Genomic DNA, 18,288 nt, shown 5'->3' on the forward strand with positions numbered 1-18,288 from the left:
AGGTTGCCAATCCCTGATCTAGTTAGTTTGAATAACAACAGCTGTAAAGATGGGAAGCGTGGGCAGCAGCACAAGCTCACCCCTCAGGGACATAGGCAGGGCTCGGTGAGGCTTGTACAGGCTTGTCTGCTGCCTGTGTTGCTGTGGCTTCACTGCTATTCTTACTTGAGCTAACTAGATTAAAGCTAGCTTGGTTCTGATTACACATGCTATGGTCCCAACTCTGACTGCACTGTAGACATACCCTATATTGGACCAAATGCTGAAGTTCAAATCTGGAATTACATGCCCCATCCCCTTATTGCCTGCCCCTTTCCTCCCCCAAATTTGAGAGTATTTTGATCATACTGTAAACATAACATTAGATCTGCTGCTCAATTTACAGATTTTTGTTTTGGGCCTGGCTTTAAAACACATGAAAAGCTGAAAATTCAGCACTACAAGAATATAGAATTAGCTGCTTTTTTCAGCTGGATAAAAATATCAAGCTCCCCACCATAGTTTAGTCAATGATTAAACTAGATTATTAAATGAGAAGTCATTGGACCAAACTCTGTCCTAGTTACATTGGTAGAAATCCAGAGTCACTCCATTGACTTCAGTGGGGATATTCTGGATTTGCACTGGTTTAACAGAGCAAAATTTGAGTCTCTGTATTTTTTATGTGATGCCTATCTTCTTAATGTAATTGAAATGAGCAATATTAACTTGTCAAAATAAAATACGTTGAGATTTTGAGAGCAGTGCAGTAAATTTAGCCACACATCTTCCATTAATCTGATGGCCAAGCCACTATTTTGAGTGCTCACATTGGACCTACATGCTTCATATGGCTTGCCTTCACTACCTTTAAGGTATCTCAAGTTGGGCACCCAAAAATCTCTAGTCTCTTTTAGAAATCTGGACTCTAACGTCAGGTTCTAAATCAGAGAGAAGTGTTTAATTGTCTTCAAGCTTTACAATAACTTACAGATGCAGGAATGTCTATTGAGATTAAGTCTGTAGCCTTCTCTACACATGCACTCGTATGACCCCAGAGAATTAACACAGATATGCTCACAGCTGGCATTGTCAGCAAGACACTCATCCACATCTGGAAAACAAATATTAATGGTAACAGGTAAATGGTAACAGGTAGTGACGGGTAAACTAGTTTGGATAAAGCAAGAGCCTACCTGAATCTTTGTCCAAATTTTAAAACTCATTCTGGAGATCTGGAAAATGTTGTTTAATTGTTTTCCCATTCCAATGGACCTTTGTGCTCCCCAGTTCCCACCATAAGTGCATGAGGGAAGAGGCTATTCTTGCCATGTTTATGGCTCAGCTAGAAGCCCCATAAAAACAGCACAGCTGGGTAGGTCCAAGAATCTGGACATGCATCCCAGCTTCTAGGGTTTAGCCAAATATTGGGGTTCACCCTTCATGTAAGATTACTAAGGCAATCATCTTTTATGACATGTCCATGTATCATGTGTATGGGGGAATGGGAAAAAAGTCTCCTTCTACACTGACTCATCTCTTCTGCTCCTGTATAGGGGCCTGTCTGTATACAATCCTGAGTCATGACTGCACCCCACTGTTATAAAATGGAAACAGTGCTAAAATCCTATCAACAAAGCAGTATTTGTTGCCATGCTCTCTTAGCAGGGAAATTGCTATGAAATGCTAGAAGAAGCTTCAAAATCTTTTTTCCTTTTGTTATCTGAGTCAGCTTCAGCCATCAGTGTTAAGACGTTTACCATCACATACGCAGCCATTGGCATTAAGCCGGAACCCTGCCTTGCAGCTGCACTCATGGCCTCCGATGTAGTTGATGCAGAACTGGGAACAGCAGGCCTCGCTGGACTCACATTCATCCAGGTCTGAAGGGAGAAAGCGGGGGTTCAGTTAGGCTTCCTGGTGGCAATTCAAACACCGGTTGTGCTGAACAGACTCAGGAAATGAATCTATTTTAAAAGACTGTCATTAATGCACTGTCGGTCATTTTAGCCTTCACAGTTTTGTAATTTAGATAGGAAAGATAATGTACTTCAGTGGCCAGGTTTGTGTGTCTTATTTATCACCTCCCCCATCTCAATTTTTTTTTAAATCTTCAGACAAGACTGTCTACAAGAACACTGCCACATATTAAGAACAGGTGTTGCCTACATTTTGTAGCAGGGGGACTTATTCTGCATTTGTACAGCATCTAGAACTGGTCTAGGACTGGCATCCTGGTCCATGACAGGGGGCTCCTATGTGTTACCAAAAGACCAATAAAACAACAACTCAATCACCCTAGCATATAACTAGCATCTCTTCACTAGTAATTAATCTACAGCGGATCATTTTTCATATGAATATTTTCAATCCTCAGGCCTGTTATGACATAAAATAGACAGCAGTGAACAGAAACCTCCGATTCAACAAAGCATTCTCAGACAAGAAGAAGATACATATTTATAAGCAATTTTACTTTTTGATACTCAACTTGCTACCATTTCATTCTGTCTTGTATAAGCAGGGAAATTTACGTGGTCAAAAACTGTTGTCCTGATTAACGGAAACAAGAATCAAGCTGCTATCTTTTAACAGCAGGCTCTCAGCTGATCTCAGCCCTTTTAGTGTTTTGAGCTATTAAGTGGCAATTCAAGAGGTAGCCTGTCAACGCTGAGTTCGCAAAATGCTTTTGACCATTCACTGGATGAGCAGCCACAGATGTGAAAAGTCAGTGTCTCAATTAACCTTGGAACGGGCACCAACATTACTAGGAAATGTACACACCAGAGAGTGGAGAAAGAAAATGTAATCAATCAATTAAGGCTAGAGGTCAGCACAAAATTGATTAAAGCAGATTATTTGAACAAGGAGTATTCCTTTTCCTGCAAATGTCACAAGCAAAGCTGCCCAGCAATATTTCAGATGATATCTTGTTTCCTAGTTCTATTAAAAGCTCATTGTGTACTTTGAAACATGCAGCTTGCAGCCAATGAAAAAAATGTTTGCTGTCAGAACACCTTTTCACTTCCTCAGCTCTGTTGAAATCTTCATATATGCTCTCACCTCACCTTCACCTTGACCATGATAACTTTCTTCTTTATGAGTACTCCATTAGCCCATCTCTAGGCTTCAGCATGTGCAGAATGCTGCTGCCTGTCTTATACACACACAAGAAACAAGGCTACATAATCCCATTGTTAACCCAGCTGGCTCCCAGTTCATTTCAGGATCCAGTCCAGAATTGACCCTCTTGTTTTAAAAATTGTCCATTATCAGCCTCTCTCACAGATCTCCACATTTTTCTTTCTACTCATCTAATATTTCCCTGCTTTCACATCCCATGGGAAATTTCTCACATAGTAAGAGGTGTAATCTTGGCAATGGATGAGCATAATAGGAGCTGAAGAACTTCTCTACCGCAAAGTGGACTCCAGGTGGGTGCACATCACTTTTGAAAATTAGTCCAATGTGCACAACTAGAGGTAATCATCTGCTGGTTGGCCTTGGAATACGGAAAACCTTGGAAAAAGGAACTTTAATCCCCGAGGAAACAAATTTGGGCTGTAAACAATTTGGTCATCTTGACAACAATTTCATGGAGGTGTCATTTTTCAATGCAGGTAGAAGCATTAAGTAATAATCCCACCAAACCCTCAATAGGCCACGTCAAAATATTGAATGGGAAGTTTAGACAAGCTCCAGTTTACTGAAATACCAAAAGGAAAGGACAAGAGGAAGGGGAAAAAACAGACACTTCCAAAAGCGAAAGCTTTATTCTAGGCTTCCCCTTACACATCCTTCTCCCTTTCTGTTCTGATGGACCATGTGTTCCCCCTCCCCTCTTTGAAAGAGATGCAGCATTTACCATATATTACCTATGCATGTTTTCCCATCCAAATCAAGGAGATATCCCTGGTTGCAAGAACAGTGAGGCCCACCAGGCGAGTGCTCGCAGTGATGAGAACAACCGCCATTGTTGCTTTCGCAGCTATTGACAATTTCCATTTCGATGCCTTCCAGAGAAATGATCAAAAGAATATTAATAAGTAAGCACAAGAGGAGAGTAATTGGAGAATAGCCATCAATACAATATGTCCATACACTGATTGCTGGGAAGCTAAACACTGCGGTAGAAAATATAAACTCACCCACGCAGAGGTTAGAAGAGCATGTTGTGGGCTACTGAACAACATTCCATTGTATCATATTCACCTTTGTGCTGAATAACTTGGTGCTGGCCCACAGTTACAGCAAAGTGTCTATTGCACTAGTGTACACAAAATATATATCCCCGGGTGCACTTTACATAGTCTTTGAACAAGGACAGTGAGCTTGCACACTAGAAGAAGAGATTGTAAGCATTCTAGGAAGCATGAGAATTGGACAGAGCGCTCACCAAGGCTGGGTCTTGCATTGTTCATTTCAAACAGGGTGCTCCTGCAAAAGCAGGCAGGCGGAGAATAAGTTTTCAAATTATTACAACAGGTATTTTCATGTTCGTATTCATGTAGAATACCATAGCTCAGGAATGTAGCCCCAGACTTCCTACTAACCAGGAATGCGTGAAACATGCTGTCCTGGCACCCTTTGGAACATGAGAGATATTTGGAAGGAGGTGCACAGCAGCTGGAGTTTTCAGAAGGAATTCAGATTTATTTCTCCAGGATTTGTCCTGGGGGCTACAAGATTACATAGACTGCAACTACACTGCCTCAATGCCTTCACCCTGCCATGACCCAGGCATCACTCTCAGCCTCTCTCTCAGTTTTCTTTCAGGCACCTTGTGGCTGCATAACACGACGAGAGAACACGGATATGGACTATGGTCCCCAACAAGGTTTTCCCCAGGCCCCTGTAGAAGGGCTCATATGGGAGAGGAAGTTCCTTACATCCTCATTCCCACTATGCCCTTCATTTGCACACCTGTAGAATGAAGGTGAATCATAATTCACCACTCTCAGTATACAGCCAGATTGCATCTTTTAAGCCTGGCCCCATTTTCAGGGTGATCCAATTTGCAACACCCCAGGAGGAGCACTGGAAAGCACTGTGTCTTAAGGAGCTGCCATGCCTGCTGGAGCATTTCAGCACATAGAGAGAGTGTGTTTGCTGTTAGAGCCTGTACAAAGGTGCAGCTTATACTTGCCTCTGTGGCCAGCCATGTCAGCTGGTTGGTGTGTATATGTGGCTGTGTAATGGTGCCTATACTTTGCCCCTTCTTGCACCACTACCTGAGCAGTCCCTATGCTCAGAAGATCAGGGACTGCAGTACTGGCTGGTGCAGGTGGGAGGGGACAGAGAGAGAGAAGGCCATATATGGCAACAAAAATGATTAGGGATATAGAATGGCTTCTGTATGAGGAGAGATTAATAAGACTGGGACTTTTCAGCTTGGAAAAGAGGCGACTAAGGGGGATATGATAAAGGTCTATAAAATCATGAGTGGTATAGAGAAAGTACATAAGGAAGTGTTATTTACTCCTTCTCATAATACAAGAACAAGGGGCCACCAAATGAAATTAATAGGTAGCAGGTTTAAAACAAACACAAGAAAGTATTTTTTCATGCAATGCACTATCAACCTCTGGAACTCCTTGCCAGAGGGTTTGTGAAGGCCAATACTATAACGGGGTTCAAAAGGGAGCTAAATAGATTCTTGGAAGATAGGTCCATCAATGGCTATTAGCCAGGATGGGCAGGAATGGTGTCCCTAGCCTCTGTTTGCCAGAAACTGGGATTGGGTGACAGGGTATGGATCACTTGATGATAACTGTCTGTTCATTCCCTTTGGGGCACCTGCCATTGGCCACTGTCAGAGGACTGGATACCGAGCTTGATGGACCTTTGGTCTGACCCAGTATGGCCGTTCTTATGTTATTATAGTAAGAAGTATGACTGTTTATTCAGAGAGAGGAATGATGATTGAGGGAGGGAGGGGTTCCCTGGGACTCATGAGACCTGGATTCCATTCCTTGCTCCATTTACTGTGTCACCTTGGACAAGTCATTTCAATGGGTGTTAAGCACCTACATACCTTTGAAGATTTGGGCCTTAGTCTCTCTGTGCCTCAGTTCTCAATCTGTAAAATGGGGATTGATAGCACTGCCTGGTCCTACAGGGGTGCTGTGAGGATAAATACATTAAAGACTGAGGTGCTCAGATAACGTGGTAGTGGTGGCCATGTAAGTACCTAAAACAGATTCAGAATATTTTTTTAAAAAAAAATTCTTAATGTTGTATACAAAGCGTGCATAATTCTGCCCCACAAAGATTTGTCAGTTAATAAGAAAAATCTTTGCATAAAACAAGAATGAACCCGAGTGGTCTAGACCCCTTATACTGCTCACATAAGATAATTTTCTGTGTATCAATAGCATCTCTTTTTGCTATTGTGAAATGCATTGTTCCTCATTTGGATCTCAAATAGCTTTCCAGTCCCTCTCAAATACTTTGTTTTGATAATAATTGGACATTTAGTTTTATTTGTATGATTTGAAATTGCTTTTTCCCCCCCATTAAAACATTTCATAGAATAATCCCCACGCCCCTTAAACATTGTATTCACCTCTAGTACGCAATGTATGTGGGAAATTCTGCTGAAAACCTCTGCCCAGCATCATTAGATTGAACAGTTACTGCCTGCCTCTTCACTAAAACAGGTCATGCTTTTGTCTACTACAGCATTCCAGAGAGCTTACACCAGACCCATAAAAAACACAAACTTTTCCAGCCCATCTCCTTTATTAATCTAAAATCTATCCCTTAGGTTAGCCTGAGGATCACTTATCACAGGGAGCAAGTTACTGGTTTGTTAAGTAGGGGATGTTTAAGAGAGCCAGCTGTGAAGCATTTAAACATTGATTGAGGAAGAACGACTGGGAATTTAATAGCCTTGGAAGTCTTAGTTCCTATTTTCATCATCATAGATCTTGCTTTTTTACTCAGTACGCTTTTCTAAATGTCAGGGGAGTCCTGAGTAAATCCAGAGAGATGACGAGCATGTCAGGCTCCCATGTGGGTTTTCCCTTTGCAGCAGGTACATGGCATGAGAAAAAGGAGGGTGAGAATGAATAAATTTCATCTAACATCAGTAAAATGCATAGGTGTCTTTGGGTAACTCCAGAATTACACTCGCCATATAATTCATTACCTTTTGAAGATAAACCAGCGGGGCTGTTTGCCCTTTGAAACCAAGGGGGCTGTTTGTAGTGGAGTAATGGTTGAAATACATGCTCAAGAATATATAAATTTGCAAAATGGCAGCAGCGTTTCTGATGAAGGCAAGAATATTCACCTTGCATTTTTGCATCCTTTTTTATTGCTGGGAGTTCTAATCTGATTGCATTAAAACTGAAGTACTGCATTATCCAGGTAAGATCACCTGAAATGTGTTGCTGTAAAACTTTCACTTACGGTAGCACTGCTTTCCATCAGCCCCCAGCTCAAAGCCAGGATTACAAATACAGGTGAAGGACCCTAGGGTGTTCACACAACGATGAGCACACCTGGCTGTCTCTTCTGCACACTCATCAATGTCTGCAAAACAAAGAGATCAGCAATGAGATCAGTTGGGAGATTTTAAAGAAGTTATACCCTCCCACGCTCATATAAACAAAACTCTTCAGAAGTGTCCATTGAAATAATGTCTTATGGTTAGTAGACAAGGCAGCACCTAGCAATTCCACAAACACTGAAGCCACAACACCCTCCTTCAAAATAATACTTTACATGTATACTATCACATTTCACCTGAGGCTGTCATCACTAGACCACACTCCTCATACCCATTACTTTTAAACCAATGGTAAAAGAGAGACCTGATTATCTATACTACTCGGACAGTGTCAAATCGGTTTGGATACATCCTGAATGGTACATCCTCCCAACAAGATTTCTGCATGGGATGGTGCCATGGAGACCAGCACCCACTCTGCTGCACCACCCCTGAGCTTCCTCCATACATCATATGTCTACACTGCAACCAGGGGCCGTGATTGCGGCACACACAGACATACCCGAGCTAGCTTTAATCTATCTAGCATAAGTACCAAAAGCAGCGAAGCCAGGGCAGCACAGGCTTTAGTGCAGGCCATAGGAACCCATCTGGGATCCTGGGTACTTATGCAGGGCAGCTAGTACAAGCTAAAGTCCATGTTGTGGTGGCTTCTATGCTATTGGTACTCACACTAGCTAGATTAAAGCTAGCTCAGGTATGCCTATACATGCTGCAATCACATCTCTGATTGCAGAGTAGACATATCCACAAAGTTGAGTTAAGTGATAGCTACACTGATCAAAGGAGGGGCACTCCAAGTCTTCCCTGTGAAAAGGGGAAAGAGATGCACATGGAACAGGGTCCTCTACAAACAGATCAAAGTGCTCTGACCCATCATCATTGTAATGAACCATCTGAACTCTGCAAATTAAGTGTCAGTACAGAAGAATATAGTTCAGCACAGCTGGAAAACCCAAAGGAGCAGGAGGAGTATCACTTTCAAGAACAGGATAATGAACAAGATTCCTCATGCTAAAAAGCCAAGTACTGACCTTGTAGAGCATAACTGCACAAGAACAAAAACTAAGAAGCTCAGATTTCTTTCTAAGTTTACATTTCTGGCTATTTCATTTTAATTTTCCCAAGGTACATTTTGTAATTAGCCAAGCATGCTGGGGTAAGGAGAAGTTCTGCGCTCCTCACCAAGACCCTTTTATGGCACAGCAGCATGTAACATTATGCATGTGATCAGTGCCTTCGCAAGATTGGGGCCCAGGGCTGTACAGAAACCATTTGCTACTTTGTGGAAGTTTTCAGGGTGAAATATTTGGCAGCTTCCCTGACGTTGTCACAGTGTAAAGCTTGCCAAGATTTTATTCAGATTCATTAATTAGCTGTCACTTTGCAAGCTGGAGATTTTGGCAAGATTATGTGAATTTTCAAAGGAACCTCAGGGAGCTTATTGAGTTAGGCACCTAACTACCTTAGATTTTTCTCAAAATCCACTTGGAAACCTATCTTTTTTATATTTGGAATTCTTAGCCTTAGTGATTTCTCTCCACAAAGTGGTTTCTCTATTAATATGAAAGTAGTTCCCTGGCTGAAAATCCTTTTGAATTCTAAATAGGTTGTCACTGACCTAGATCAGAGTGTTATCTGAACCAATTTTCCTATATCTTCATCTGGGGCACTATTTCATAAGGGACGTCACGTGCATAATGCCAGATTACCCATAGATCCTCATCCAATTAACAGTAAATACAATTTCTTAACAGATTAAAATGCATAACTGTCATTATTAAAACAACCTTCAGAGGTCTAGGGATAGTCAAAAAATAAAACAGAACTGCTGTTTCGTATCACACATCCATATGTGCAAGTGAATGCACATGGGTCTTTGTGAAAATATTATTTTATATACACACATATATTTATATAAGGTGTGCACGTGTGAAAAATATTATATTCTATACACACGGTACATACACACACACACAAGTTACTCATTTCCATTACAAGTGCAGTTACACTGAAACTCCAAATAATGCCCTTCTTCCCCATTAATTAGTCTTTTTTGCAGCTTCTTACCTCCACAGGACTTTTTGTCTGCAGAAAGATAGTACCCAGGATGGCACTCACACTTTGCAAGTCCTCTCTCGTTTTGACAGATGTGTGAGCATCCTCCGTTCCCACTTGCGCAGGGGTCCATCACTGAAAGCAATTAAATTTACTGTCAACTTAAAGGTCATGCTTTTGTCTGAAAATGGTTTTAGCTTCCACTGTTGCAAGATTACTGTAACTGAGGGTATGTCTACACTGCAATGAAACACCTATGGCTGGCCTGTGTCAGCTGACTCTGGCTCATAGGGCTTGGACTGCAGCGCTGTTTAATTGCAGTGTAGACATTAAGGCTCAGGCTGAAGCGTGGGCTCTGGGACCCCGCGAGAGGGATAGGGTCCCAGGGCATGGACACCAGCCCAAGCCCCTATGTCTATACTACAATTAAACAGCCCTGTAGCCTGAGCACTGCAAGCTGAGTCAGCTGACATGGGCCAGCTACAGGTATTTCATTGCAGTGTAAACACACATGAATGTAGACATTTACTGAAAGATTAAAGAGGAAAAAATATTTGACAGCACTTTGTTTATAGTTACATTCACCGTTTCATTATACTCCCTTTCCTCTGTTTGTGTGCATCTTTCATACAGCAACGAGAACAGAAAAAACATTTACAAAAAGACACTGCCTTTAGTCCTCTGCCTTTTTTGGTTGATATCTGACATCTGAACAGGCACTTGGCCAATGACATGACAAAGTAGTGGGCTGAAAGAGGCAGAAGATATATAGCAGTCGAGGAACTTTTAATGATGGTGTAAAATACACTCAAGTAACTCATGTAAATGAATATTTTAAAACAAGTAAACAAGCAAACAAGATCCTAACACAACTGGGACTAGATTCCTTCCAGCCTTGAGAAACAGGGAACCCACAGTACTAAATTGGCACCTTCCCTATTGTTCTATAATTACTAGGCATTGTCTATCCATTGCTGATGAACTGCTGCCCTCAGTGGCTGGCTAACCCTAATCAGCCCCAATGGTGTCAGAGAGTAAACCTTTACAGTTGTTTGCACTGCAGTAATAGAATTCACAAATTAGGGGCCTGATCAGACTTCCATTTAACTCAATGACTGTTTTGCCCTGCTATTTTGGGGACCAATTGCCCACTCTCCCCTGCTAATGGTCTCATCATTTGGTTCATCTTGATTAACATGAATGTTATACATTCAGCCACACAATAGGCCATGCTGACACCAGAACAGGCATAGAAGAAAAACCTCGCTCCAAATCTTCCACTGAAATGCCATCAAGAATTCAGTTCAGATTGACTCTGTGCAGAACAGAGATTGTACATAAAGCTGGATGGCCAAATCCTCAGGCAAAAGTCACTGCAAACATGCTGAGTTGGAAATGAGTAGAACTGCAGGATTTACTCCTTAGTCTTTATATATAGCGTACTGCAGAATAGATACAATATACAGCTGACTTTTTGACGGGAGTTTTGGCTGAGTAAGGACACAAGATTTTGCCCCAATCACCTATGACATATGCAAGTGTATAGTGCAGGTTATCATTGCCTTGAGAACTGATGAACTAGTTAACATTTGCAAAAGAAGGAAAAAAACCCCAGGGTAGTATGATTGTTCTATTTGAACAGCAGCTAGCACAATGGGGTTCTGGACTATGACTACGTGCTGCGGTAATACAAACAATAAATGATTGCCAGACAATTTGGTTTAATATCCTGAAGAGGACAGATGAATCAGAATGTGATTACTGATAACAAAAACTAAAAATGGACAAAGACTATACCTTATGCTGAGTCATAAATTACTACACAAACCATAATTAGGTATGTCTTAAAGAGCAATTAAATATTACGGTTTAAATGATTTTAAGTTCCTACTTTAACTCAAACCAGCATTTAAGGCATGTCCAGAATGACCAGGGATCTATGTAACCAGTAACAAGCTCATGGAAGTCAACAAAAGTGAACCTTGCTCCTCAAAAACTTTTATTTAATGCAGTCATTGAAAACCTATATCTGTTTCTGGCAAGATAGGTGTAAAATAAATTGTAAATAATATATTGTCTAATGCGCAAAGGTATATGCATCATCTTCATCGCTCGTAAAGTGTGCTCAGGTCAAGTGCTCTAGGACTTACTTTCACAGTGTTTGCCATCTCTCTTAAGCTGGTAGGGTGGATGGCAGTGGCACTTGTGGCGGACATCACTGATCTGAACGCACTCCTGTTCACAGCCCCCGTTGTTAACAGTGCAGGAACTGACAGCTGGAGCAAAGGAAGCATGAATGCATGAAAGATGTCAAAAACAGAGCTTCTCTGGAAACAACTCAAAGGGTACATTGCAGGGCAAAGTGCAGTGCAGTTTTCACTTCAGATAGGGCTTTGTGCCATCTGGGTCATCAGCAGGCACAGATTTAAGGGAAAGGCCCAGTTGGCAAATGAAGTGGTAGTACCTCAGTGATAGATTCTGGAGTTGGGGTGAGGCAGCCAGAAGGTGAGGGGGGAATGGAGCAGTGGCAAGGAAGAAATAAATGGCCAGCTAGGTACCAGAGAAGAGTTGGGAAAAGCTACAGAAGTGGATGAGAGCTGGAGTGGCCACTGGACCAAGCAGGATGTACAGGCTATTAGGGACAGATTTAGATTAGATCAAAGAGTTGCAACACAGACTGAAGCATTGCAACCCGTTGATGTGAGGTCTGGTCTACACCTAAAACATAGGTCGATCTAGCTACACCGCTGAAGGGTATGAAAATTCAGACCCCAGACAGATATAGTTAAGCCGACCTAAGCCATGGTATAGACACCACTAGGTTGATGGAAGAATTCTTCTGGCAACTTTAGCTACTGCCTCATGAGGGTGTGGCTTTACTACTGTGATAGAAAAATCCCTTCTTTGGCTGTAGCAAGTTTCTTCAGTCCAGCTCTATCCCCACATAGTTGCAGCACTGCAGCCGTGTCGCTGTAGCATTTGTCGTGTAGACAAACTGGAGATTAGCAAAATGGATAAGAGGCAGAATGTGAGAGAGTACGTGTGTGATTATATGTGTATACACACTCACAAATGTGTGCATACATGCACGTGTGGGTGAGGGAGCTATTCAGACTTTCAGGGGGAGATATTCATGGGGGGGTAGGTTCTGAACTGTCACGTGTTGCCAATTTTCATGATTTTATCATAAGGCTCACACTAAATGGTGTTTTTCATAAAGCCCAGACTTCTGGAGTCATGGGATTGCATGAGACTCTCAGTTTTCATTTAAAAGAAAGAAGTTTCTAGCCATCATGGACACAGAGATATGCTTGAAAAGTGCACATTCAAATAGAAAACAAATTAAAAAGAACCCCAATTTTTTTGGCTGAATTTCCATATTTTTAAGCCAATCATGATGTTTTGGCATATGACATGATTTTTGAACGCTTCAGACTAGCAATATTGGGCAGGGAAGGGGGGTGGAGTTCTCAGCCTGGGACATAGGCGTGTGTGTGAGGAGGGGGTCATTTTGAGTTCTGGGGTTGGGATGGAGGGAACAGACAGGGGCATGGTTTGGGTGTCTGGGCTGAATGCTGGAGAAAATGGATTCAGCTGGTGGTGGCAGCAATAGTGTGTGTGTGGTGGGAAGACGGTAGGGTAAGAACCTGAATCAAGGGGCAGAGTTTGAGACTAGGGGAGGACAGGAAAGTGAGTCACAGAGGGGTAATTACTGTTTCCTCCACACTGCTATTAACTGAAAAGCATTGGAGTTTTTTTATTGTGTAGTGGGAGGTGAGGGGAGAAGGAAGTGGGTGTCTCTTTTTCTTCCCACCTATCCACCAAACCCACTTATGGGCCAGCAAAAAGCTTCCCTTTGATACCTTTGACTATGGTCTCCCAGTTTTTCACTTTGATAACATGATCATACTCCAGAAGTCAGAAGTGTAGAGGGTGCTACCTGCAGTGCCTCCATTTATTTTGGGCACCAGCTGCCACTGTGTAAACTACATAATTTACAAATCAATCATTTCCCCTGTACTTACCTGGCAAGACCTGTACTCAAGACTCCATGTTTGCCCCTCCGCAGCTGATAACAAAACTTTGGATGCAGCACTTTCTGCTCTGCTCTTCAAAGTTGCAAAAAAAATGCAGACACCCTCAAACTCAGGGTGTGGCATAAAATGGACATGAATATATGTGTAACTTTTAAATCTACTCATGTATCTGCTAGGGCCAAATCCTGGGAACAGGTATACAGAACCCTGCCTTCCCCTAACCATTTCCATTGTCTAAGGGTTTCATCACAATGGGGAGGGGCAGGGATCTGGGTTCTTAAACAGTTAATTTTTACATTTATTTATTTGTATATTTGTACAAAGTCTTTGCTGTTCATTGTTAGATGTATAAAATATCCCATGTGACTGGTACACACAGTCTCTTAAGAATCAGGCTCTAGAAGCATATGTCCATATTTTTATATTCTATAGTCTAAACTGACTAGAGAGAGGAACTGTAACCTCTGATTCTGATATGTTTTGCATTTAGTGACACGGCAAATCCTGGATGATAGTTTGGTAGGTAACATTTCTTTGTCTCCTTTACTCTTAACCCTGGTGAGAAGGAGGCCCCACGTAACAAAAATGGATCCTGACAGTTCTAATGTACAGAGCAGGAATAAGAGGCACCAGCTGACATAAGGAATTTATACATTAGAGGCAAAGAGCCATATTTGCCTTTCACTTCCTGTGGCATCAGAGGCAATAAACTACAGTGCAGTCAGTAGATTTCCAGACACCAATCAGTTCAACTTTAATGCAGATGTTAAGATATTCTACATGCTCAAGGTGGGAGAAACAAAAAAAATACTGAGACATAAAAGGCTTTGGTTATTTTAATGACCTAATCCATAAAGAAGATCGACAGATCTAGAAATGGCTACAATATGAATGGAGATTTGTAGAACAAAAATCTAGGAAAGACGAAGAAATGGTGGAGGTTTCAGTGAGGATGGGATGATGGCAAAAAACAAAGTATCAGTGATCATCAAAGGACCAATGCACAAAACTGTACCTTCTACTATATGTAACTGAACAGGCCAAACTATTTTAGAGAGATTGATCTTGCCATGATACTTTCACAACAGTCATTAATGGGAATGGAAGAAGAGACCATACAGATTGGTTTCCTACAAAAATTATTATTTGGAGATACACTGTAGGCACTGGAATGGGGCATGGGGCAGTGAATTATATGGGCCCATGGTGCCCATGCTCCAGCAAATTCAGGGCCTGGAGGCCTGGATCCACCAATGTTTGGGGACGGGTCTCTCCGTGCTGTGCTCCCTCGCCGGCCGCTGCTGGCTACAGAAGGGAGTGGCACTGGCGGTAGGCTGAGGCAGTGCTGCAGCCAGTGCCTGTGGAGGGGAGGAAGCACACATGTGATGGCAGCCTTCCCCCACCCCCCACCTCACCCCCCCCGGCACCCACTACAGGAGGCGGGGGGCTTCCTGGACCTGAGAGGGGCCCGGACCCCAGGAGCATCTGCAGTGACAGTGGTGCGAGGTGAGTGCTGCCAGGATGGGGGGCCCTCCCCCTGAGCTCCTGGCTGCCGGCAGGGGAGAGGGCTGGGGGGACTGTGCTTGCCTGCACCCCAAACTCCTCATTCCCAGCCCCATGTCCCCCCACATTGTGCAATATAGGGAAACTGTTAAACGCTTACTGTTTCAAGTCCATTTTTACATTATTTTAAAAAATATGTATCAGCTTACAAGGCAGGGATGTGTGTATGTGGGGGGGACTTGTACCCATTCTGGGCACCACCAAAAATTATACAAACCTGTGGCCCCTGGAATGGGGTTCATAAGAGGTTATAATACTTTTATTGATTCAAAACTCTCTTTGATGCAATGGAAGCTGGATAGGGCTCAACTTGAAGAACTGGTGGGAGAACTTCAGCAAAGATCTGTTCAATAAAGCACCCAACACATGGATGTTCATTAGAAGTTTGTCCCACCCTCTTGGGTCTGCAAAAACTGGCTACAGTCTTAGGAGAATGTGCCTACATATTCATCTGAAACCTCCAGGCCATATATATTGGAAACTCTGCCTTCCTCATATGAGTTTTTTTTTCTTGCACTTTTGTTCCTCTAAATGCAGAGCCTTCAAAAAAAAAATAATAGTGTGGGGGGGAAGTAAACAGAGCATTTCAGTCTTCAGACAAGTTGGGTTTGGGTTCAGCCTAGAACTGGGCAAAGGTTTTGCGCAAAGGGATGTGGGTTTCTTCTATAGTCGAGAGAATAATTTTCCAAAACCAACGTATTTGGGGGAAGTAGCCTCTTTTTCTGCTTGATGAATATACATGAGCAGATTGCTATTATCTCAAAAGTATTTGCATTTTCTGAACAAATATTGTTACAAATGTTTTACACTATTGGAAATTCTAGCTGTTTTGCTTAGTTGTGACAGGTCAGAAGAGGCACACATTATTGTTTCTGCTTTCTGATCAAATGAGTGTTCCAACATTTTTATATTCTGTCATAAATATAAAGGGAAGGGTAAACACCTTTAAATCCCTCCTGACCAGAGGAAAAACCCTTTCACCTGTAAAGGGTTAAGAAGCTAGGAAAACCTCACTGGCACCTGACCAAAATGACCAAGGAGGAGACAAGATACTCTCAAAGCTGGAGGGAGTGGGAAACAAAGGTTCTCTCGGGCTGTGGGTTGCTTTTGCCGGGACTAGAGCAGGAATGCAGGACAGAACTCCTGTAAAAAGTCAGTATGCAATCTAGTTAGATATGCGTTAGATTCTGTTTTGTTTAAATGGCTGATAAAATAAGCTGTGCTGAATGGAATGTATATTCCTGTTTTTGTGTCTTTTTGTAACTTAAGGTTTAGCCTAGAGCGATTCTTTATGTTTTGAATCTGATTACCCTGTAAGGTATTTACCATCCTGATTTTACAGAGGTGATTCTTTTACTTTTTCTTCAATTAAAATTCTTCTTTTAAGAACCTGATTGCTTTTTCATTGTTCTTAAGATCCAAGGGTTTGGGTCTGTGTTCACCTATGCAAATCAAGCCTTCCCCAGGAAAGGGGGTGTAGGGCTTGGGAGGAATTTTGGGGGGGAAAGACGTTTCCAAGCAGGCTCTTTCCCTGTTATATATTTGTTAAGACGCTTGGTGGTGGCAGCAATAAAGTCCAAGGGCAAAAGGTAAAATAGTTCGTACCTTGGGGAAGTTTTAACCTAAGCTGGTAAAAATAAGCTGAGGGGGTTTTTCATGCAGGTCCCCACATCTGTACCCTAGAGTTCAGAGTGCGGAAGGAACCTTGACAGGGCCCCAGACTTTGACAAATCGTTCCTAGTAACCACAGATGTGTCCAAGAATGGTGTGGGAACAGTTTTAATGCAGGAAGGTCTGGATCAAGAATTCCACCCTGTAGTGTTTCTCAGCAAGAAGCTGTCTGAGAGGGAAAGCAACTGGTCAGTCAGTGAAAAAGAATGTTACGCCATTGTCTACGCTCTGGAAAAGCTATGCCCATACGTTTGGGGACAGCGTTTCCACCTGCAAACCGACAATGCTGCGCTACAGTGGCTTCATACCGCCACAGGAAACAACAAAAAAATTATTCAGTGGAGTTTAGCTCTCCAAGATTTTGATTTCGACGTCCAACACATCTCAGGAGCGTCTAACAAAGTGGCTGATGCACTCTCCTGTGAAAGTTTCCCAGAATCAACTGGTTAAAATCATCCTTGAGATGTAAAAAATATTATTAGTCTTTATATACTTGGTAGTATATTGAGAGGTGCATGTGTTTTATTAACTCTGTTCTCTCCTAGAGCTCCAGGAAGAAATCAGAGCCAGCGTTTCACCCTATCTGTGATTTGGGGGCGTGTCATAAATATAAAGGGAAGGGTAAACACCTTTAAATCCCTCCTGGCCAGAGGAAAAACCCTTTCACCTGTAAAGGATTAAGAAGCTAAAACAACCTTGCTGGCACCTGACCAAAATGACCAATGAACAGACAAGATACTTTCAAAGCTGGAGGGGGGGAAACAAAGGGTTCTCTCGCTCTGTGTGTTTCTTTTGCCGGGACCAGAGCAGGAATGCAGGTCAGATCTCCTGTAAAGGGCTAATAAGCAATCTAGTTAAATATGCGTTAGATTCCATTTTGTTTAAATGACTGATAAAATAAGTTGTGCTGAATGGAATGTATATTCCTGTTTTTGTGTCTTTTTGTAACTTAAGGTTTAGCCTAGAGTGATTCTCTATGTTTTGAATTTGATTACCCTGTAAGTTATTTACCATCCTGATTTTACAGGGCTGATTCTTTTACTTTTTCTTTAATTAAAATTCTTCTTTTAAGAACCTGATTGCTTTTTCATTGTTCTTAAGATCCAAGGGTTTGGGTCTGTGTTCACCTATGCAAATTGGTGAAGATTTTTATCAAGCCTTCCCCAGGAAAGGGGGTGTAGGGCTTGGGGGGATTTTGGGGGGAAAGACGTTTCCAAGTGGGCTCTTTCCTGTTATATTTGTTAGACGCTTGGTGGTGGCAGCAATAAAGTCCAGGGACAAAAGGTAAAATAGTTTGTACCTTGGGGAAGTTTTAACCTTAGCTGGTAAAAATAAGCTTAGAGGGTTTTTCATGCAGGTCCCCACATCTGTACCCTAGAGTTCAGAGTGGTGAAGGTACCTTGACATATTTGAATGTTTTACCAGATCCAACCAGCAGTCCATCCTGACCAGTATCCGGTCATTGAC

At 42.2% G+C, this 18,288-nt stretch overlaps 1 protein-coding gene across 1 annotated transcript in view; it reads right to left on the reverse strand.

The window, feature by feature from the left end:
- LOC311526720 (uncharacterized protein) overlaps positions 1-18,288 on the reverse strand; it is a 297,707-nt gene that overhangs the window by 64,625 nt on the left and 214,794 nt on the right. The window contains exons 7-12 of the mRNA XM_084640019.1: positions 11,701-11,826; positions 9,563-9,685; positions 7,393-7,515; positions 3,855-3,992; positions 1,740-1,862; positions 971-1,093 (exon numbers count right to left, since the gene is read on the reverse strand). Of these exons, the coding sequence (XP_084496145.1) occupies positions 971-1,093; positions 1,740-1,862; positions 3,855-3,992; positions 7,393-7,515; positions 9,563-9,685; positions 11,701-11,826 (756 nt within the window). The remainder of the gene's footprint in view (positions 1-970; positions 1,094-1,739; positions 1,863-3,854; positions 3,993-7,392; positions 7,516-9,562; positions 9,686-11,700; positions 11,827-18,288) is intronic.

Source organism: Lepidochelys olivacea (genome assembly GCF_965140295.1).
Source record: "Lepidochelys olivacea isolate rLepOli2 genome assembly, chromosome: 9".
Taxonomy (NCBI): Eukaryota; Metazoa; Chordata; order Testudines; family Cheloniidae; genus Lepidochelys; species Lepidochelys olivacea.